The 22,533-nt window shown below is 43.6% G+C and overlaps 1 protein-coding gene across 1 annotated transcript in view; it reads left to right on the top strand.

Annotated features, from left to right (window-relative positions):
- LOC149438474 (IgGFc-binding protein-like) overlaps positions 1-22,533 on the top strand; it is a 58,594-nt gene that overhangs the window by 3,058 nt on the left and 33,003 nt on the right. The window contains exons 3-10 of the mRNA XM_089659812.1: positions 1,113-1,432; positions 2,096-2,952; positions 4,108-4,466; positions 4,903-5,470; positions 7,926-8,527; positions 10,107-10,680; positions 15,726-16,318; positions 19,590-20,166. Of these exons, the coding sequence (XP_089515938.1) occupies positions 1,113-1,432; positions 2,096-2,952; positions 4,108-4,466; positions 4,903-5,470; positions 7,926-8,527; positions 10,107-10,680; positions 15,726-16,318; positions 19,590-20,166 (4,450 nt within the window). The remainder of the gene's footprint in view (positions 1-1,112; positions 1,433-2,095; positions 2,953-4,107; positions 4,467-4,902; positions 5,471-7,925; positions 8,528-10,106; positions 10,681-15,725; positions 16,319-19,589; positions 20,167-22,533) is intronic.

Here is a 22,533-nt window from a genome sequence, read left to right as displayed (position 1 = left end):
TGAGGTCCCAGGGAGTACACAAAAAATAAATCCATTGTTATGGACAGGAAAAGCACAATGACCTGTCAACATACAGACGTGGGGCTTCCAGGACCACCTTGATGGTTCCAAACAGATTTTATTATATAGATTTTTGGGATGCGGTACCAATACGACTACTGCAACTCCCTCCTCACTGGCCTGCCTCGCTATCCCTACTTCAGTCCATCCTGAATACGGCTGCCAGACTCATTCACCTTTCCAACCGCTCCATTTCCGCCACCCCCCTCTGCCAATCCCTCCACTGGCTTCCTATTGCGCAACGGATCAAATTCAAAATCCTAACACTGACGTACAAAGCCGTCCACCATACTGCCCCGAACTACATCACTGACCTAATATCCAAGTGCCACCCAACACGCACACTCCGCTCCTCACAAGACCTCCTTCTCTCTAGTTCCCTGGTCTTCTCCTCCCATGCCCGCCTCCAGGACTTCTCCAGGGTGTCACCCATCCTCTGGAACTCCCTGCCCCAACCCATCAGATTATCACCTACTCTCCTCTCCTATAGGCGCACCCTGAAAACCCACCTCTTCAAGGAAGCCTACCCCACCCCCTAATTGCCGACCTCCACTCTTCCTACCACCCCATCCCCCACAGCTATCTCCTCCTGTGCCACCATCCCCTCCCTCCTAGATTGTAAGCTCCAAGGAGCAGGGCCCTCGATCCCCTCATGTTTTGCATTGTATTGGTATTGTTCTGTCACATGTTCTGTCCCCCTTTGTAATGTACAGCGCTGAGTGAACTATTGGCGCTTTATAAATACTGTATAATAATAATAATATACTATTGGTAGTCACAGACTCGGCATTTCTAATAATTTGAGGGGTTATAACCCTCCCTTACTCTATCTAAAAATTAAAAAATATTGTCTTTAGTTCTACTTTAAGCTACATTTCTCTTTTGGGGTGTAGATAAGCTTTCATTTTTGTAGCTTTCATAAATATGATATATTTATAATAGTTTCTATGTTAACAAGTCCTAAATTGCACCGTGTTACTTTATTGCATTTTATTCTAGGGTGCTGCAGAGCGAATTCTTTGGGCAGAACCTTTGTTACGGTTTTTTTGCAGAATGATAAGCCTGGTCTGTTACATTCGGAATTCCTGGGGCTACATATCACTACATACAGTCCACGTACAAGAGTATCTGTCTGGATAAACGGTGTTTCATATTTCAATGAACAGATCAGAAAAGTTTCAGGCACCTACACTAAAGTCTCCATTCCTCCATCCATGGAGTTGTCAGGAGTAGCTACGTCAAAGAACGTGATCCTCATCAAGTCTGACAGAGATATTTCCGTTGTGTCCATTAACAGGAAAGGGATGAGCTCCGATACTAGCATTGTGGACCCTGTGAATGACCTTGGCACGCAGTATTACATAGTGACTCCTTCAGAAACTAAAGAGTTGGAAAAAGAGTCAAGTAAGGAGTCGCGAAAAAAGTCAGGGAAAAAGTTAGGGAAAGAGTCAGGGAAAGAGTCAGGAAAAGAGTCAGGGAAAGAGTCAGGAAAAGAGTCAGAGAAAGAGTCAAGTAATGAGTCACGGAAAAAGTCAGGGAAAAAGTCAGGGAAAAAGTTAGGGAAAGAGTCAGGAAAAGAGTCAGGGAAAGAGTCAAGTAATGAGTCACGGAAAAAGTCAGGGAAAAAGTCAGGAAAAAAGGTAGGGTTAGGGAAAGAGTCAGGAAAAGAGTCGGGGAAAGAGTCAAGTAATGAGTCACGGAAAAAGTCAGGGAAAAAGTTAGGGTTAGGGAAAGAGTCAGGAAAAGAGTCAGGGAAAGAGTCAGGGAAAGAGTCAGGGAAAGAGTCAAGTAATGAGTCAGGGAAAAAGTCAGGGAAAAAGTTAGGGTCAGGGAAAGAGTCAGGAAAAGAGTCAGGGAAAGAGTCAAGTAATGAGTCACGGAAAAAGTCAGGGAAAAAGTCAGGGAAAAAGTTAGGGAAAGAGTCGGGAAAAGAGTCAGGGAAAGAGTCAAGTAATGAGTCACGGAAAAAGTCAGGGAAAAAGCCAGGGAAAGAGTCAAGTAATGAGTCACGGAAAGAGTTAGGGCCAGGGAAATACTCAGGGTTAGAGTCTGTTGGATTTAAGGAGTTTGCGGTGGTCAGTACAGAGGAGAGCACCACTGTGGATATCTACGTAACGGTAACGGTCATTTACAATGATGTGAAATATGGGCCTAAAAAGGTTCTGACCGTTCGTTTGTCCTCTTACACTGCTATCCAAATAAAAAGTAAGGAGGATCTCTCAGGTACCAGGATTGTATCTCAGAAACCCGTGGCCGTGTTGTCTGGTCACTCGTGCATAGGACCCAAGTTGTCTTGTAACCACGTCTACGAGCAGCTGACGCCGGTAACTAGCTGGGGTACAAACTTTATTGTGGTGCCTACTCTGAGAACAGTGCTTGACATAGCTTACGTTTTAGCTTTACAGAGAACAACCGTTCAATACTATTCAGAACTTGGATCAAAAAAATTATTCAAGTCAACTCTTGATGCTGGAGAAATGTTGAAGATTGACATCGGACCAATGAAGCCCGTTAATATCTCAGCCAGTGCCAAAATCGAAGTGTTGTTCTATGGAAGAAGCCTTTCGAACGGCAGGGTTTTAATGGCGGTTCCACCAGTTAACAAATACTGTTCGTCATACAGCATATCAGCTATTAGTACTTACCTGAATTTTGCCGTGATCATAGCGATAACCTCCGACGCCCCGAACTTACTGTTTAACAGCGGCAAACTTTTAAATGTAACGTGGAATAAAATACCAGGAACAGATTATTCTTGGACAACAACAGAATTAAGTCTTTCCATACAAATGTTTGAGGTCAGTGCCTCTTCGCCGTTCTTGCTGTTGTCCTATGGATTCTCATCGACTACTATTAGCAGTTATGGATCCATTGGTGTATGCACAGATGGTAAGTTTACTTAGATATTTATTATGTTTTACTATGCAGGTGTGATTTGTTTAATTAATTAGCCTTAGATTCCTATAGAGTTCATTGGGACAATTATATATGTGTTGGACCCCAGTTTTCACTAACTGTCAGGGTCCTGTCCGCGGCAGAAGTTCTGGAAGGTCTGGCATTTCTGCCAGTAATCTGCATGGCCGCAGAAGTACACATCAGCTTCAGTCTGGTGCCAGACGGCCTTTATAAGGAGGCTCATCACTTCCTCAAGTTGCTGGATGATCTCTAGCTCCCTGTGCCCTGTTCCTGGTTCCTGTTTCTTGTTTCCTGTGATTCTGACCCGTGATTTCCTGTTACCGACTCGGCTTGCTCCTGCACCTGTCTACTCTGATTTACCCCTGATCTGACCTCGGCTTGGCTTATGGATACTCTCTCTCTCACTCCTCTGTGTATGACCTCAGCTATCCCATCTGACTACGTCTGCTCTGATTCCCACCTGGTACCTGACCTTGGCTTGAACCGACTACCCAGTAAACATCTAAATCCCGAAGGGCTTGCATACCACGCACAGGCACCTCCTGTCTGCAGACCTATCTCCGTGCACCAGCTGTGCTTCTGAGTGGACCACCAACCAGTACTCCTACAGGCGACCTGTGCAACTTTGGGCCTGACTCCCGCTGTCCCACTCTCAGGGGAGTCCGGAACTTAGCTGCAAGGGAAGCCCTCTCTCCATTGGCCTCTCACACCAGGTACATGACACTAGGGTCAAATTAGAAAGGGTCAAATTATCCTACCAGCATGTCTTTGGAGTATGGAAGGAAGTCCATGCAGGCACAGGGAGAACATGCAAAACACAGGCAGGTGGTGCCGTGGTTGGGATTTGAACCATTGACCCAAGTGATGCCAGGAAGAAGGGGAGTCCGGAACTTAGCCGCAAGGGCAGCCCTCTCTCCACTGGCCTCCATCACCAGGTACGTGATACTAGCCAAACAAAACTGATGTTTCTAAATCACAAAGTCATACTATGAATGGATTTTATTATACTTTGTTAAATGTTTTAATTTGTTCAGCAAGAAAAGATTTATTCAGCATAAATTACAAACATCCTTACAATGAGTTAATGAAATGTTTAATCTTCAGGAGTACAGCTACCAAATCCCACGGCCTCTCCAAAGCCAACCTGCAGTGGTTTTCAATGTCGAGCCAGAGAAAAATGCCAAATTCTCAATGAGGCACAAACTTGTATGCCGCTCTCTGAAGCCCATTGTCACGCAGTCGGTGATCCTCACTATAGGACCTTTGATGGTCGCTTTTATGACTTCCAAGGCACCTGCACCTACACAATTGTCAAGACCTGCGGCAATGACAGCAGCCTTACCAATTTTAGTGTCGAGGCCAAAAATGAGAATCGAGGCAACACTCAAGTTTCCTTCGTCAGTAATGTGACTGTCAAGATCTTATACCCTCAAAAACAGATACAAAGTATCATTATAAATGTGGTGAGAAATGACATTGGGTTTGTAAAGGTAAGTGACCAAGCCTATGCATAACCAAAGCGACCAAAAGTTTGCAGACACCATACCATGGCACCTATAAGAGCATCGAACATTAATTTGAAGACATGGTTTTGAATGGACATTCTATTCAAAATCATGGACCATATGGAAACTGCTACCCCTTTGCTATAGCAGACTCCATGCTTCTGGGAAGGCTTTCCACCAGATTTTGGAGTATGTCTGTGGGAATGTTGGATGAGAAGACCTGGTTCGAAATCTGCATTCCCATTCATCCCAAAGGTGTTCAGTAAGGTTGAGGCCCAATCAAGTTCCTCCACACCAAACTGCTCACACCATGACTTTATGTAGCTGGAGGGGCGTCCAAACACTTTTGGTGATATAATGTATCAGCATTGATTTTATTTGAAATGTAAATTCTCTTTCTCTTCTATTCCTCTTGTTCTAGGTGAATTATAAACGTCAACGGCTCCCTTTAATGCTCAACAATACAGTCAAAATTTTCCAGTCTGGCATTTTCTTAAATATTGTGACTGATTTCAGCCTAAGGGTGCTGTATGACTGGAACTCCATGTTATTTGTATACATTTCCAGCAGCTTTTTCCAGAACTTGTGCGGAATGTGCGGCAACTACAATGAGAATCCTTCCGATGACTTTGCCAAGCCATCTGGCACTCAAGCAACTAGTCCGGCTGACTTCGGCAAAAGTTGGAGAGTGAACAATGGTGATAGCTCTTGTTGGCACGATTGCAATGGAGCGTGCAAACTCTGCCCATCGGCCTTTGAGAAAAAATTTTTGGACGATCAAAATTGTGGGCTCATTTCTGCAGAGAGTGGCCCATTCAGCCAGTGTCATGCAAAAATAGACCCAAAAAGTTTTGTAGACAATTGTGTATATGATGTGTGCTTGAATGGAGGTTCCAAGGCCATTTTATGTCAAAGCCTGGCAACGTATGCCAGTATATGCCAAAGGAATAGTATTCAAATTGGGAATTGGAGAAGATCGGCTGGATGTCGTAAGTATAAACTGGACAAAAGTTACCTTTTCTTTCTAAATATAACAAGGATGCCATTACAGACAGGGCTCAAAGTCTTTGTTAATTGTGTAAGGGCATTGGACTATAAATAGACACTTTACTCCCTTTGCTTTTCTTTTATAGCTTGGAAACTTTGCAGACCCCAAAACTTTTCATAGTTACCCAAAATTATACAATATTATAATATGCATTCTTCCCCATGGTCAAAAGTTTGTTGACGCCCGACCATCTACAGTGGGGCAAAAAAGTATTTAGTCAGCCACCAATTGTGCAAGTTCTCCCACTTAAAAAGATGAGAGAGGCCTGTAATTGGCATCATAGGGAGACCTCAACTATGAGAGACAAAATGAGAAAAAAAATCCAGACAATCACATCCCACAGTTGATTTGTTCACACCAAGCTGCTTGCCTATTGCAGATTCAGTCTTCCCAGCCTGGTGCAGGTCTACAATTTTGTTTCTGGTGTCCTTCGACAGCTCTTTGGTCTTCACCATAGTGGAGTTTGGAGTGTGACTGTTTGAGGTTGTGGACAGGTGTCTTTTATACTGATAACAAGTTCAAACAGGTGCCATTGATACAGGTAATGAGTGCAGGACAGAGGAGCCTCTTAAAGAAGAAGGTACAGGTCTGTGAGAGCCAGAAATCTTGCTTGTTTGTAGGTGACCAAATACTTATTTTCCACCATAATTTGCAAATAAATTCTTTCCAGATCAGCCAATGTGATTATCTGGATTTTTTTTCTAATTTTGTCTCTCATAGTTGAGGTCTCCCTATGATGCCAATTACAGGCCTCTCTCATCTTTGTAAGTGGGAGAACTTGCACAATTGGTGGGGACTAAATACTTTTTTGCTCCACTGTATATTATTATTATACAGGATTTATGGCGCCAACAGTTTGCACAGCACTTTACAATATAAGGGAGACAATACAATTACAATACATTTCAGTACAGAAGGAATAGGAGGGCCCGGCTTGTGGAGTACAATCTAAAGGAAGGGGGAGGGGATACAAAAGGTGATAGCTGCGGGGGATGATCTGGCGGAGGTTATTCAAACACAGTTCTCAGGTGGAGGTGGAGTAGGCTTCCCTGAAGAAGTGAGTTTTCAAAGATCGCCTAAAGGCAGACAGGGTGGGGGCTGACCGGACATGCTGTGGTAGGGAGTTCCAGAGGATGGGAGAGGCTCTGGAGAAGTCCTGGAGGCAAACATGGGAGGAGGTGATGAGGGAGCTAGAGAGGAGGATATCATGGGAGGAGTGGAGCGGGCGATTTGGACGGTATTTGTGGATGAGGTTGGTGATGTAGCCGGGGCAGTGTTGTGGATGGCTTTGTAAGCTGTGGTTAGTATTTTGAATTTTATACGTTGGGTTAGTGGAAGCCAGTGGAGGGATTGGCAGAGAGGGGTGGCAGTCACTGATCGGTTGGTAAGGTGTATGGGTCTAGCAGCAGTCGCTGATCGGTTGGTAAGTGACTCCCACTGAGTCAGACCTACAGCTTTGCAATGAGAAGAAAGTGTGATCCTTGCTGGTTGGGGCCACAAGGCAAACAAAGGCATTTGCCTAGGGGGCAGCGGCGGACTGACCATTTGAAAGCTCGGGCACTGCCCAAGGGCCCGGGGTCAGTAGGGGGCCCCATGAGATGCCCCTGGTACCTTTTTCATAGGCTTTTTTGAGTTTGGCCAAGGACACAGGGGCCCCATGATCCCTATTGCCAGGGGGCCCCATGAGTTGTCAGTCCGCCCCTGCTAGGGGAGCATTTTTTCAGGGGGCCAGTGGCATTTTTCTGGGGGGTAGCACCGCTCCCCGAAAGAAGGGATGGAAGAAAGGACACAAGCAGCATAGGGACCAGGTGGGATCTGAGAGGAACTGCTTGATGGTGTATGAAGAGCCTGACTCTTGTTCCCGGGGATGTCCGGAGCTGTGAAGGTGAGTGTCCTCTCTCTTGCCGGGGTAGGTGGGGGGTTGCCAGGGTATGGGGGGCGGTGTTAGTGGAAGGCTCTCTAGGGTGGGGTGTTGTTGGTCAATGTCAGGCTCTTTTCGTGGGGGTGAGAGGTGTTGGTTGGTTTTTTGTGTTGCCTAGGGCAGCATGAAACCTAAATACACCACTGGTTGGGGCGCTGTGGGTCTGACTCACCAGGAGGATACTGTTATGCTATAGGACATGTTGGTGACATGCCAGAAAAAAAGGGTAAGCAAGAAAAATATATTCAGGATAAATTCGATGTAAAGTGCACATGTTATCTTTCCATATAAGAGAAAACCTGGGATGCCATTGCTGTCCTGCTTTGGAAAATGACAATTTCCTGTCTCTGTATGGATTTAATATTTTATGAGTTCCTGACCCAAAATAAGAAGGCAAGAAATGTAGGCATGAGAACTGTCTTTGCCGCTATCTTTTGTTCCTTACTTACATGAACCTGACCACCTTTGCTCTTAGCTTTGCAGTGTCCTGCCAACAGTCGGTACAAACAGTGTGGTGAAGCTTGTCATCCAACATGCAATGATGTCAACGTCAAGCCACCGCCATGTTCCTCACCATGCATCGAGGCCTGCCAATGTGATGATGGATTTGTGCTGGATGGAGGAAAATGCATACCCAAAGCCGAATGCGGCTGCCTCTTTGAAGGAAAACGGTACGCCCTAAATGAAACGTTTTGGGCGGATAACAAGTGTGAACGTCAATGTATTTGTAACCCGAACATCAAGAATGTGGATTGCAAAAATACCAAGTGTAAGCCTACCAGGACCTGTACAGTGATCAATGGCATCCAAGACTGTTATCCCAACTTTTATGGCACTTGCACAGCATTGGGAGATCCGCACTATCGCACCTTCGATGGTGTGTATTATAACTTCCAGGGCACCTGCGTCTACCTGCTTGTAGGACTCTGTAATAACACTGGAGATCTGGTGGGCTTCCAAGTCCATGTCAAGAATGAAAACAGAGCTAACAGATTTGTCTCTTACTCTAATGAAGTACGGGTGATCATATATGATATTTCTGTGATAATCAGTCGACGTTACCCAGGCAAGATTCTGGTAAGCTCTTTGGTATTTTATCATCCATAAATGAAGTACATATTTTAAAAACTACCAACTACAAAAGGTTGATACCAAGTCAAATGTAGGTAGTCACAGGGCTGAAATAATTCAGTCTTTTATATACACTCACTGGCCACTTTATTAGGTCCATCTTGCTAGTATCAGGTTGGACTCTTTTTTGCCTTCAGAACTGCCTTCATTCTTTGTGGCATTGATTCAACGAGGTGTTGGAAACATTCCTCAGAGACTTTGGTCCATATTGACATGATAGCATCACTCAGTTGCTGCAGATTTGTCGGCTGCTCATCCATGAACCGTTGATACAAGGCAGGATGGATCCCCCACACCATGACATCACCACCAGCTTGAACCATTGATACAAGGCAGGATGAATCCCCCACACCATGACACCACCACCAGCCTGAACCGTTGATACAAGGCAGGATGGATCCCCCACACCATGACACCACCACCACCACCAGCCTGAACTGTTTATACAAGGCAGGATGGAGCCACCACACCATGACACCACCGCCACCAGCCTGAACTGTTGATACAAAGCAGGATGGATCCCACACCATGACACCACCACCACCACCAACCTGAACCGTTGATACAAGGCAGGATAAATCCATGCTTTCATGTTGTTTATGCCAGATTCTGACCCTATCATCTGAATGTTGCAGCTGAAATCGAGACTCGTCAGACCAGGCAACATTTTTCCAATCTTCTATTGCCTAATTTTGGTGTGCCTGTGCGAATTGTAGCCTCCGTTTCCTGTTCTTAGCTGACATTAGTGGTCTTCTACTGCTGTAGCCCATCTGCTTCAAGGTTCAACATGTGGTGCATTCAGAGAAGGCATTCTGCATATGTTGTTTGTAACGAATGGTTATTTGAGTTACTGTTTCCTTTCTATCATCTCGAACTGGTCTGCCCATTCTCCTCTGACCTCTGACATCAACAAGGTATTTTCCTCCACACAACTGCCGCTCGCTGGATATTTTCTTTTTTTTTTGTACCCTGTTTTGCAAAATCCTAGAGACAGTTGTGTGTGAAAATCCCAGTAGATCAGCAGTTTTTGAAATACTCAGACCGGCCAGTCTGGCACAACAACCATGCCACTTTCAAAGTCACTTAGATGGCCTTTCTTCCCCAGTTTGAACTTCAGCAAGTCATCTTCATCATGTCTAGTTGCTGCCATGTGATTGGCTGATTAGCAATTTGTATTACCAAGCAATTGAACAGGTGGACCTAATAAAGAGACCAGCGAGTGTATAACTGAAGTTCAAGTTTAAATGCCTCTAAACCAGGGGCGGACTGACCATTTGGAAACTCGGGCACTGCCCGAGGGCCCTGGGTCAGTAGAGGGCCCCATGAGATGCCCCTGGTACCTTTTTCATAGGCTTTTGTGAGTTTGGGCAAGGACCCAGGGGCCCCATAATCCCCTATTGCCCGGGGGCCCCATGAGTTGTCAGTCCGCCCCTGCTCCAAACCTATATTGGGAAGCACCCCAGTGGCTTTAGAACAGTACGGAGCTTTTTCAAACATTTTGTGACCCCTCTCATTCTTGTTACAGGTGAATGGACTTTTGATCAACCTCCCTTTTGCTGTTGACAAAGGTATGGACAAGGTGTCTATCTATCGAGCCTCCTCTAATGCCATTCTCCAGACAAGGTTTGGTTTAAAGGTCTCCTTCAACTGGAACAGTCGGGTTGCCGTTACCGTCCCAGGCACCTACTCTGGACAGCTTTGTGGTCTGTGTGGCAACTTTGATGGTGCAAAGGGAAAGGAGTTCGTAATGAAGGACGGTCGTATCGCCGACAATTCAACAATCTTTGGGCAAAGCTGGAAAGTAGAAACCGTACATGGGTGTACTGATCATGATAAGGCCCAATGCCATAGAAAACAAGGTTTGGAACAAATGTTCCGCAGCAATAAATCTGGTTGCGGCATTATAATAAATGAGGGGGGTCCTTTTCGCGCCTGCCATGCCGTGTTGGACCCAGAAGGCAGCTTTGAAGATTGTGTGTTTGATGTTTGCTTCTACAAAAACCAGCAAGTTGTCTTGTGCGAGGCCATAGCCGGTTACGTCTTGTCTTGTCAAAAGGCTGGAGCTCTGGTGTATCCCTGGAGATCAGAGACATTTTGCAGTAAGTTTGATACTATTTTACCTTTTAAAGACTTGTAAAATATGGTCACTTCTATGTCAGGGAAAACGTATTCAATATGCCTTTCAATGCAATCCCATTACTCCATGCTACACTCCTTAAAATTGCAAAAAAAGAACAAAAACTTGCCCTCTAAGGTGTATATTCCCAACCACTCTCTATGCCACGTAAATTGATTTCATTTACAGTATGTTGCTGCCTTGACTACCAAGACTAAGCCCTGGTTCACACTGGATTCGACTTCGAAATCATGCGACTCTGAAGTTTGATGGCAGTGCGAATTCGGGCGTGACTTCGTAGACATCTGTGTGACTTCATGCACAGATGTCTCTGCAATTCTCATCCCAGATCAGCAACAGTAGTGTAGGAACCAGGGGTGGACTGACCATTGGGGTACTTGGGCACTGCCTAAGGGCCCAGGGTCAGTAGGGGGCCCCATGAGATGCCCCTGGTACCTTTCATAGGCTTTTTTGGGTGTGGTTTGAGTGTGGGCGAGGACACGGGCCCCATGATCCCCTATTGCCCAGGGGCCCCGTGAGTTGTCAGTCCGCCCCTGGTAGGAACTATTTTTCTAATTAGTGTAACTCGGTGACATCGATTACAACGGTTCCATTGCCGATCGTTGGATGTGATTTGTCAAGCAATTGGATTTGGATGTTGGATCATTGGATGTTTGGATGGTCAAATCGTGTGACAATTCGCATCAGAGTGAGCCAGGGCTAGGTCCACCTATTATGTTGGGAAAGGGCTCTTGGATGATCTAGTTTTGAGGGCATGCCTAAAGCAGTAGGAACTGAGCTCCCAACAGAAGTAGTAATGGTTTTAGAAGTCTGATAATGATGTCACAGGAAAAAAAACAAATTATAGGAACTAAGAAAAATAAAAAAGTATAAGACTAGGACATGTTCCAGAGTGGAAGACAAAGGTCTTGGGGGTAGATGTAGACATTGCTTGATCATGCACTTGAAGGTGTACGTCAAATGGGGTGTTCCTAATGAAGTCGGGGTGTCAACAATATACCCATTTTAGATGCGCCAAAAAGATCACCCAAACAAATGTCCTAAGTTAGCCATACATGGGAAATGTGTTGGCTAGTTGGTTGTACACAATTCGATCAATAGATTGACTGTTGCCTATAGGCTTTTTCCAGAACAATTTGTGTCACCAGAAGAGATGTGCATGAGTGTGTGAATGAGGTCATCAGTTAATTTTTTTATTTCGTACATTTTCATTTTTCGTTGAAGTGCATCAGAATTTTTAGGGGGGTTAGAGGTTGTTCACCCGCCTCTTGAGGATTGACCACAAGTTCCTGATGAAATTAAGGTCTGGGGAGTTTCCTGTCCATGGACCCAAAATTTCGATGTTTTGTTCCCCAAGCCACTTAGTTATCAGTTTTGCCTTATGGCAAGGTGCTCCATCATGCTGAAAAAAGGCATTGTTCCTCACCAAACTGTTCTTGGATGGTTGAGGGAAATTGCTCTCGGAGGATGTTTCTGAACCATTCTTTATTCATGCCTGTGTTCTTAGGCAAAATTATGAGTGAGCCCGCTCCCTTGGCTGAGAAGTGACCCCACACATGAATGGTCTCAGAATGCTTTACTGTTTCCATGGCACAGGACTGATTGTAGAGCTCACCTTTTTTTTCTCTGGACAAGGTTTTCTCAATTGGAAAGGAGATTCGTCGGAGAAAATGACTTCCCCTCCCCAGTCCTCAACAGTCCAATCCCTGTACCTTTTGCAGAATATCACTGTCCATTTGTCACATGTTAGACTGCGGTTTCGTTTGTGTTCTTACCTTCTTGCTGCAGTCCTGTTCCTGATCCCTTCTCATGTTTGTCTGTGCTCATCTATGGGCGTTGTCTGCTGTCCTTTGGGTTCTATTTCCTTCCCTTCCATCACTTCCTGTCCCGCCTCCTTGTCTGCCTGCCTATATAAGACATGCTCAGACTAGGCCACTTTGCCTGAGGAACTTCCTAGTTGCTGGAGCTCCCGTGTGTTTCTGTTGTCTTGAATCCTATATTGACTACCCGTGTACCGACCCCGGCTTCGTTCTCTGACCTTGCTTGTTTTCTGCCTGTCCTGACCTTGGCTTGCCTATCGGATTCCGTTTGTCTTCTCCCGTGATACCCTGCTCCCGCGAGCGGTCTCCTCCACCTCAGCTGGGTGTACCTGGGGGCCCCGACCTGGTCCTAGCTTGTTGCAAGTCCATCCCCACCATCAGGGGCTCTGGTGAACAAGCAGGCTGAGGCTTAGACTCTGCGCCCTGGGGAACTCCAAGTTGAGGATCCATAAGAGCTCACTACCACCGGTGCTGACACCATGATGTTTTTCCTGGAGAGAAGTGGCTTCTTTGCTGCCCTTCTTGACATCAGGCCATCCTCCAAGAGTCTTCACTTTACCTACCTGCTGCCATTCCAAAGCAAGCTCGGGAATGCCCCAATCCTGAAGCTGAATCAGCTTTAGGAGAAGGTCCTGGAGCTTGCTGGACTTCTTGGGAGCTCTGAAGCTTTCTTCACAACAGTTGAACCTCTTCCCTTGAAGTTCTTGATAATCCGATAAATGGGTGATTTAGGTGCAATCTTAGTAGCACCAACTTGTCAAAAAATTCTGTTTAATGTTCTTTGTCTTGCGATAGACCCCTCGCTCCTGAAAAATGATATAGAAGTTTCCAAAAGCCGAACAATAATGACTGCCCCCTTGACAGTTGGAGTGTAGGGAATAAACAGCTGCACCTTCATCGGAGTTCATGTTTGAAACTCGACGGTAGTAGGTTGACTGGATGACGTAGAAGAGGTCACCTTCATAGGCCAAGTAATGATCTCCTTTCATGCAGGATGGTTGCAAGCTGCAAATCACCAGATCTTCCCCAGAATTAAAGTTTGTTGATCTCATGTAACAACCAAGGTCTGCCCTGACTAGTAGTACTTGTCCACGCTGCAAAAATCTGCTTTGCTTTTGCTCTTTGGGACAATCATAGCAGAGCTGAATGCAAAGCCTCAATGCAGAGCTGAAAAAAGATCTGTGGGATTCCTTTCCTATGAATCCCTTTTTGAGCAAAGCAATGATGACCGCACATGTCTCCTTGCAGGTAACCATGGTTCAAGAGGGACTTTCCAATTAATTGCAGTTCTTCTGATCACTCCTCATAACATTCAGGAGTATATGCAAATTGCCATCATAAAAACTTGAGGCAGCAGACTTTGTGAAAAGTAACCACTTCCCGTCTGGCCGTTGTATATATAAATGGCCAGACGGTGGCACTGCAGGGTCGGGTGGCCGTTTATAAACTGCCTTCCCGAACTCTGCTTGTGCGCGCTACTGGGAGCACGCAGCACCGCGATCCGGTGCCCGCTGGGTCCTCCGGACACAGTGAAACACCGGTCGTTGGACGTGACCTCTGTACGAGGTCCCAATCATGTGATCACTGATTGGCCAATCAGTGATAACATGCAGAGTAGTAAGCAAGATGTCACTTCTGACATCATTGCTTACTACATGTGAAATCTGTGAATAATCACAGAGGTCACATGGTACAGGGCTATTCACAACAGCCTTGTACCATGTGACAAGCTGTGACCAATCACAGCTCACACAGTATTTCTCAATGGCTGCAGGAATGCAGAAAGAGAGAAGGAGTAATGATTGCTTTTACATCCTATATGAGCGTAAAAGCAATCAGTGTAAAAAAAAAAAAAATCTTCATCACCCCCCACAAGTAGTACAGTGTCACTATGGTGATACTACTGCTAGGGTGACAGTATGTAAAAAAAAAAAAACATAAATAATAATATAAAAAAATAAAATAAAAATGTAAAAAAAAGGTTTAAAAATTATAATTTTTGGTTATAAACTAATTTGGCTTATCTTTTTTTTTTTACTAAAAAGATAACGGAATACATTTTGGCCAAGATTTATGATGAAATATTATTTATTTGCAAAATTTTATAAGAAAAGCACTTTTTTTCAAAATTTTTGGACTTTTTCATTTACATAGCAAAAAAAAAATCCCAGTGGTGACTAAATACCACCAAAATAAAGTTTTATCTGTCTCAAAAAAATGCTACAAAATCCATATGGGTACAGTGTTGCATGACCGCGCAATTGTCATTCAAAGTGTGATAGCGCTGAAAGCTGAAAATTGTCCTGGACAGGAAGGGGGTGAAAGTGTCCGGACTGGAAGGGGGTGAAAGTGTCCTGACAGGAAGTGGGTGAACGTGTCCGGACAGGAAGTGGGTGAACGTGTCCGGACTGGAAGTGGGTGAAAGTGTCCGGACAGGAAGGGGGTGAAAGTGTCCGGACTGGAAGGGGGGGAAGTGTCCGGACTGGAAGGGGGTGAAAGTGTCCGGACAGGAAGTGGGTGAAAGTGTCTGGACAGGAAGGGGGTGAAAGTGTCCAGACTGGAAGGGGGGGAAAGTGTCCGGACAGGAAGGGAGGGAAAGTGTCCGGACAGGAAGGGGGTGAAAGTGTCCGGACTGGAAGGGGGGGAAAGTGTCCGGACAGGAAGTGGGTGAAAGTGTCCGGACTGGAAGTGGGTGAAAGTGTCCGGACAGGAAGGGGGTGAAAGTGTCTGGACAGGAAGGGGGTGAAAGTGTCCGGACTGGAAGGGGGTGAAAGTGTCCGGATTGGAAGGGGTGAAAGTGTCCGGACTGGAAGGGGGGGGGGAGTGTCCGGACAGGAAGTGGGTGAAAGTGTCCGGACTGGAAGGGGGGGAAAGTGTCCGGACAGGAAGTGGGTGAAAGTGTCCGGACTGGAAGTGGGTGAAAGTGTCCGGACAGGAAGGGGGTGAAAGTGTCTGGACAGGAAGGGGGTGAAAGTGTCCGGACTGGAAGGGGGTGAAAGTGTCCGGATTGGAAGGGGGGAAAGTGTCCGGACTGGAAGGGGGTGAAAGTGTCCGGACAGGAAGTGGTTAATATTTGTGCCATCTTCAAAATTTTGGCTCAGAGCTGTATATTCATTTTTTTTTTCTTTATTAGGAGGAAACATTTCACTGTAGGACATTAAGGTTCTCTTTTGGTTTTATTTTTTAGGTGCAAAATGTGGTCCAAATAGCCATTATAACATTTGCGCACCTGGATGCTCCCCAACGTGCGTTACTCTTTCTTCACCCCTGGATTGCGACCCAACATGTTCTGAGGGTTGTGTCTGTGATGATGGATTTATTCTTGATGGCGATGACTGCGTCCCCATCCCCCAGTGCGGCTGCACTTATGAGAACGTCTATTACAAGCTTCATCAAAAATTTCTCAATCAGCTTTGCACCCAGCAGTGCATCTGTACAGAGAACGGGGATATCAGTTGCAAGCCTTTCTCCTGTGGGCCGTACGAGGAGTGCAAAGTTGTCGAAGGAGTCAGGAAGTGCCAACCAATTGGAGCAGCTGAGTGTTCTGTATTCGGTGGTTCCCACTATATGTCCTTTGATGGGCTAGCTTTCGACCTTCAAGGCACCTGCACCTACGTACTTGTCAAAACCAACACGTTGAATCCCAATTTAGTACCCTTTGTCATCACTGTGAAGAATGAGAAACTGGGGAAAGCATTGGTTGCTGTAAGCTGGTTGGTCGAAGTATCTGTTTTTGGTTACAGCGTATTTCTCCAGCAAGACACGGCTGAAAGAGTTAAGGTATTGGATTAAAAATGAGTCTCAAAACTTAAAAAACCAACAAAAGCCAAAAGTTTTAATTATTTTTTTAGATGGGAGGGTCCTGCCTCGAGTGCAGGAAAGAAAGGACTGTTAGTACAGTCCATAGTTTTTTGGGTTAACGTTGTCCTGGTGGAATCTCTTATCTAACTGGACGGTAAGTGAAACCCAACCTTGGATCTACAAGGTTCTAATAATCTCATTACATCCAGGGAACCTCATTATAGTGTTTGCATAAAAATAGTTCTAACAAGTCACACTGTCACACCACCTCAAATCACCAGGGCTTTTTTTCAGCAGAACGCAGTTCCGGTACCTCCAGCACTGAATGCTTGTAGCAGCTAGGGGTGCTAGGGTGTGCTGGAGGGTCTATTGATGCTAGGTGCTGGGAGGTCTATTGTTGCTGGGGAGGTCTTATGTTGCGTGGGGGGCATGCACTTATAGGTACACTCACCAACTGCTTGGGCTCCTAGGCCTTGATCTTTTCCAGGTCCTGGGATTCAGAATGTCCGTCTTGGGTCCCTGCGGTCTTCTATTATTGTTGGTGAGGAATCTATTGTTGCTGGGGAGGTCTTGTTTCTGGGGGGGGGGGATGCACCTATTGGTACACTCACCAACTGCTTGGGCTCCTAGGCTTATGATCTTTTCCAGGTTCTGGGGTTCAGAATGTCCTTCTTGGGTCCTCACGGTCTTCTGTCACCTCATAGGATCGTTGGATTCTCATAGGATTCTCCTGATCTGCAGCAGAGTTCTTTCAGTTTTCCAGCCTCCAGATAAAAATTCTGGGGTTCAGTTAGCGAATCAGACCCCTTAAGTCACCACCAGACTTTTGAGTCACAGCACAGCTTCTGGATCCACCTCACGTGAATCAGACCCCTTAAGTCACCACCAGACTTTTGAGTCACAGCACAGCTTCTGGATCAAACTCACGTGAATCAGACCCCTTAAGTCACCACCAGACTTTTGAGTCACAGCATAGCTTCTGGAACCACCTCACGTGAATCAGACCCCATAACTCACCACCAGACTTTTGAGTCACAGCATAGCTTCAGGATCCACCTCACGTGAATCAGACCCCATAAGTCACCACCAGACTTTTGAGTCACAGCACAGCTTCTGAATCCACCATACATGACTGTTGTCACCACTAAGTTCTGTTACTGAACCCTAACCGCTAGGGGTGCTAAGGTGTGCTGGAGGGTCTATTGATGCTAGGTGCTGGGAGATCTATTGTTGCTAGGGAGGTCTCATGTTGCTGGGGGGGGGGTTGGGAGGTGGGTAGGGGATGGAACCAAGGGACGGTGCTCGAAGGTGGGTAGGGGGCGTAGACAAGGTGTGATTTGGAAAGGGGGAGTTCCTGCACCTATTCTCTGAGAAAAAAAGCCATGCTGATCACCAATCTAGATAATATGTGCTTCTCTTACGTTGTTTTTGTTGTAACCCTGATAAAGGGGACCTTTTTAAATCCCTCGAAACATGACGGCTTTTAACTGAATACAATGTATTATAGTTTTTTGGTGCTTTTTTGTTTCTTCCACACAAGCCCATTGCAGACACACAATGATCCACAGCTGTGCCTTTAAGTGGTTGTAAGCCCCTCCATATCTCCATTGAAATGACCGGCCTCAGGTATATATATATATATATTTATTTATTTATTTATTTTTTAAATATATTGAACACGGCCAAAATTGCAGTATTTCAAATATATGTCAATATATTTGGGAAGAATATTTTAAAACATATCTAAAATATATTTTTCTTCCATGTGGGTTGTTTCTGAGGTGGGATTTTGTTGTGGGGGTTCATTGTTGCTGGCGTGGGGGGGGCTATTGTTGCTTAATATATTTAATATATATTTTTCTTCCATGAGGGTGTACACACTATAGGGGAAAATGCTTTGTTCGAATTTCATCTCAGAGGTTTACAACCATTTTAAAAAGGACCCGCTCTGCCCTAGTGAGGTAGACCGTGTAATCTAACTGGTAAAATGACATAAACCTGCCTCAGGAACATGAAATATCATTGATGGCGTTACACTTGCCTGTGGGATTCATTGATTGGTCCAACTGAAAGAGAATGACAACGTTATAATGTACATGTGAAGAAGGAAGGCGAGGTCAGAAGGTCCTCTGTTGGACATCATTCGAGTCCCTGAAAGATATAAAAATCTACGTGGTGGTTCAATGCATGACTGTTGGACTTGCAGAATCCCGAGGCTAATACTTACCTACCCCCCTTAAAACACCACCACCCCTTCAAAACCTTTCCCCCCCAAATAAACAAGCAACTCACTTTTTGGTGTAAAACCGGCCATAGCAGCCATTTATTTAACATAACTCAACATAAATATCTTACAGTAACTCAATTGATACCTGACAGTAAATTACCACCCGGGTCCAAGGTCTCTGAAGGCACCATTACTCCCATCACCAACTCGGCTGTATCTACTACTCAATGAAAGGCCCCCAGCCGCTACTACACCGCCTCGGGGACAATACTACCGTTACTTAACCCAGATACAGCCAAATGAACTCCCACATTACCAACATGACCTTTTATTGGGAAGGGACACCCATACCTACGATGGGCCCAACCCATAATTCCTCAACTTGTCACTCCACCACCGCCTTCAAAGACCCATCGACCCCTGCCAGCTGCCATGACAAACGAACAAACACTTCCGGACACAACAGCTATCCTGAACCTTGAACAAACGCCATGAACCCACATAAAACAAACACCACGAACAACCACCAAACAACAAAACAACACCAGAACAAACACAATGACAAAACTATAACCAACACAACAAACAGAATACAAACCAACTTCAGGGCGGGAGAAACCACCTCCGTGATGGCACAAGCTCCGACTGACTCCGACAAGACACAACCCCCCAATTCAAATCCTGCAAGACCACCCACAATGCTGCGTACACCAATCAAGTAAGTAACCCCCCCCCATCCCCTTTTCCTTGCCTATACTCCACCCAAATTACACTCTCCGCCTCGTCTGCACGCCCCAGTCATGCTGGCCCTCCCTTATACTTTGCTCAGTCCAGGCCTTGACTTGAGTCCCATACCAAAAAAAAGAAATGGGTAGAGGTGTAGTCGATTTTTCTTTATTACATAGAATAATTTAAAAAGTATTTAAAAAATATTTTTGCATGTTCAAAACTTCAGTTGTACTGGCTCTGTGTGTACTTACCACCGCGTTACATTCTTCCCAAGTCTTTCCATGTTTCCCTTAGGTCAATGGCGTTTGGCACAACCTACCATTAAATCTGGAAAATGGCAAGATCCGAGTCTATCAGCATGGTAGCAAAGTGATCGTTGACACAGATTTTGGTGTCCATCTCAGTTACGACTTGGTCTATAGTCTGGTAGTCACGGTTCCCAGGAACTACAAGGAACAGTTAAGCGGTTTGTGTGGAAATTACAACGGCGAAAAGACAGATGACTATCAGCTACCAGACAAGACCAAGGCCTCCAAGGCTGTCCACTTCGCGGCGTCCTGGAAGGTGCCGATTCCTGGAGAAGAGTGTGACGACGGGTGCGGTAAACCTGAAAAAAATTGTTCCGTTTGTGACAACAAAAAGCAAGACGTCTTGAAGTCCGGTTTTTATTGTGGCTTCTTAAAATCCTCCCCGGCAATAAGTCGTTGCTTCCCTGTTATAAGTCCCGATAGATACTTTGCCAATTGCGTGTTGGACGTGTGTTCCAGTCTGGGAGACCTGAGGGTTCTGTGTCAGAGCATTCATAGTTATGTCTCGGCGTGTCAAGTGGCCGGCGTTCTCATTCAGGAATGGAGGACTGAAACATTCTGCCGTAAGTAAGATGCATCTCATAAAAACGTGCAGTGAAAATATATTCATTTAAAATGCAGTTTGGAAAAAGGCAAAAAACAGTTCTTATTTACGACCCAACTGAAGTTTTCATTTAGGTGAACGAGATATATTCTAGGCATGTGTTGCTGTGACCATTTTTGTGATTTTTATAGCATAAATAAAGACTTTTTTATATGTTAAAAAAAATCTGAAGATTATATGAAAAATAAATAAATAAATAAATAATAATAAACAAAAACTAAATAAATAAATATATTTTGAAATATATTGAATACGGCCAAAATGGTAGCATTTCAAATATATGGCAATATATTTGGGGAGAATATTTATAATATAGATTTCAAATACATTTTTCTTCCGTATGGGGTGTGAATACATGTTGTATGTCTTGAATTGTTTTTCCTACAATTGTATGTGCAGCATACTATATATATATATATATATATATATATATATATATATACTGTATATATTGCGTGTTTATTACAAAATATATGAAAAATATTTTTAAAAATACATTTCAAATATACTGTATGCCTTTAAAAATACAAATCTACGTTTTTGGAAGGCATGTCAAAATGACTTTTGTTATGTGTTCTAAAGATTATATATATAAAAAAATAAAAAATAATTTAAAAAAATATATTTAAATATATTTTGAAATATATTGAATATGGTCAAAATTGTGGCATTTGAAATATATTTTTCTTCCATATGGGGTGTGAATATATGTTGTATGTCTTGAATTGTTTTTCCTACAATTGTATGTGCAGCATTTCTGTTTACTATAGCATTGTAGTGATTTTTATAGCATAAATACAGGTAGAAGATAGGCAACCCCTATTCAACTGCTAATAAACTTGTTGGACTGGTTCATGAGCTCAAGTCAAGAAGTGATGCTTGCAGGAAGTAGGGAGAGGGGAAAAAGGACTTGGACACTCAACCATGGGCTCAAGACAAAAGAGCAGTACTGGTATTTTGGGAGGACTCCATAATAACATAACAAAGGGGAAAGTCTGTGCCAGAAGAAACTTCATCTGAGGATCAGGCTAGCACCCAATTTCTGCAATCACTCAAATAGCCAGGAGTTCTGGTTGTCTGTAGAGATTGTGAAGCTGCCATAACCTGAGCTAAGTAACTTTTAGCATATTCCTATAGTATAGATACAGTATGTCATGTCCCACATGGAAGAAAAAAATATATTTGAAATATATTTTAAAAATATTCTTCCCAAATATATTGCCATGTATTTGAAATGCTACAATTTTGGCCATATTCAATATATTTAAAAAAAAAACATATATATATATATATATATATATATATATATATATACACTGCATGTTGAAATGCGTGTTTATTACAAAATATATGAAAAATATTTTTAAAAATACATTTCAAATATACTGTATGCCTTTAAAAATACAAATCTACATTTTTGGAATGCATTTCAAAATGACTTTTTTTATATGTGTTCTAAAGATTATATATATATATATAAAAAAATAATAATTTAAAAAAATATATTTAAATATATTTTGAAATATATTGAATATGGTCAAAATTGTGGCATTTGAAATATATTTTTCTTCCATATGGGGTATGAATACATGTTGTATGTCTTGAATTGTTTTTCCTACAATTGCATGTGCAGCATTTCTGTTTACTATAGCATTGTAGTGATTTTTTATAGCATAAATACAGGTAGAAGATAGGCAACCCCTATTCAGTAGCTAATAAACTTGTTGGACTAGTTCATGAGCTAAAGCCAAGAAGTGATGCTTGCAGGAAGTAGGGAGAGGTGAAAAAAGGACATGGCCACACAACCGTGGACTCAAGACAAAAGAGCAGTACTGGTATTTCGGGAGGACTCCATAATAACATAACAACGAGGAAAGTCTGTGCCAGAAGAAACTTCATCTGAGGATTAGGCTAGCACCCAATTTCTGCAATCGCTCGAATAGAAAGGAGTTCCGGTTGTCTATAGAGATTGTGAAGCTGCCATAACCTGAGCTAAGTAACTTTTATCATATTCCTATAGTATAGATATAGTATGTCATGTCCCACATGGAAGAAAAAAATATATTTGAAATATATTTTAAAAATATTCTTCCCAAATATATTGCCATGTATTTGAAATGCTACAAATTTGGCCATAATCAATATATTTAAAAAAAAAAAAAAAAAATATATATATATATATATATATATATATATATATATATATATATATATATATATATACTGCATGTTGAAATGCATTTTTGTTACAAAATATATGAAAAATATTTTTAAAAATACATTTCAAATATACTGTATGCCTTTAAAAATACCAATCTACATTTTT

Source organism: Staurois parvus, unplaced genomic scaffold, assembly GCF_062004578.1.
Source record: "Staurois parvus isolate SC_StPar_1 unplaced genomic scaffold, SC_StPar_1.0 ptg001191l, whole genome shotgun sequence".
In the NCBI taxonomy this organism is placed as follows: Eukaryota; Metazoa; Chordata; class Amphibia; order Anura; family Ranidae; genus Staurois; species Staurois parvus.
This window is presented reverse-complemented; position numbering and strand designations above follow the sequence as displayed.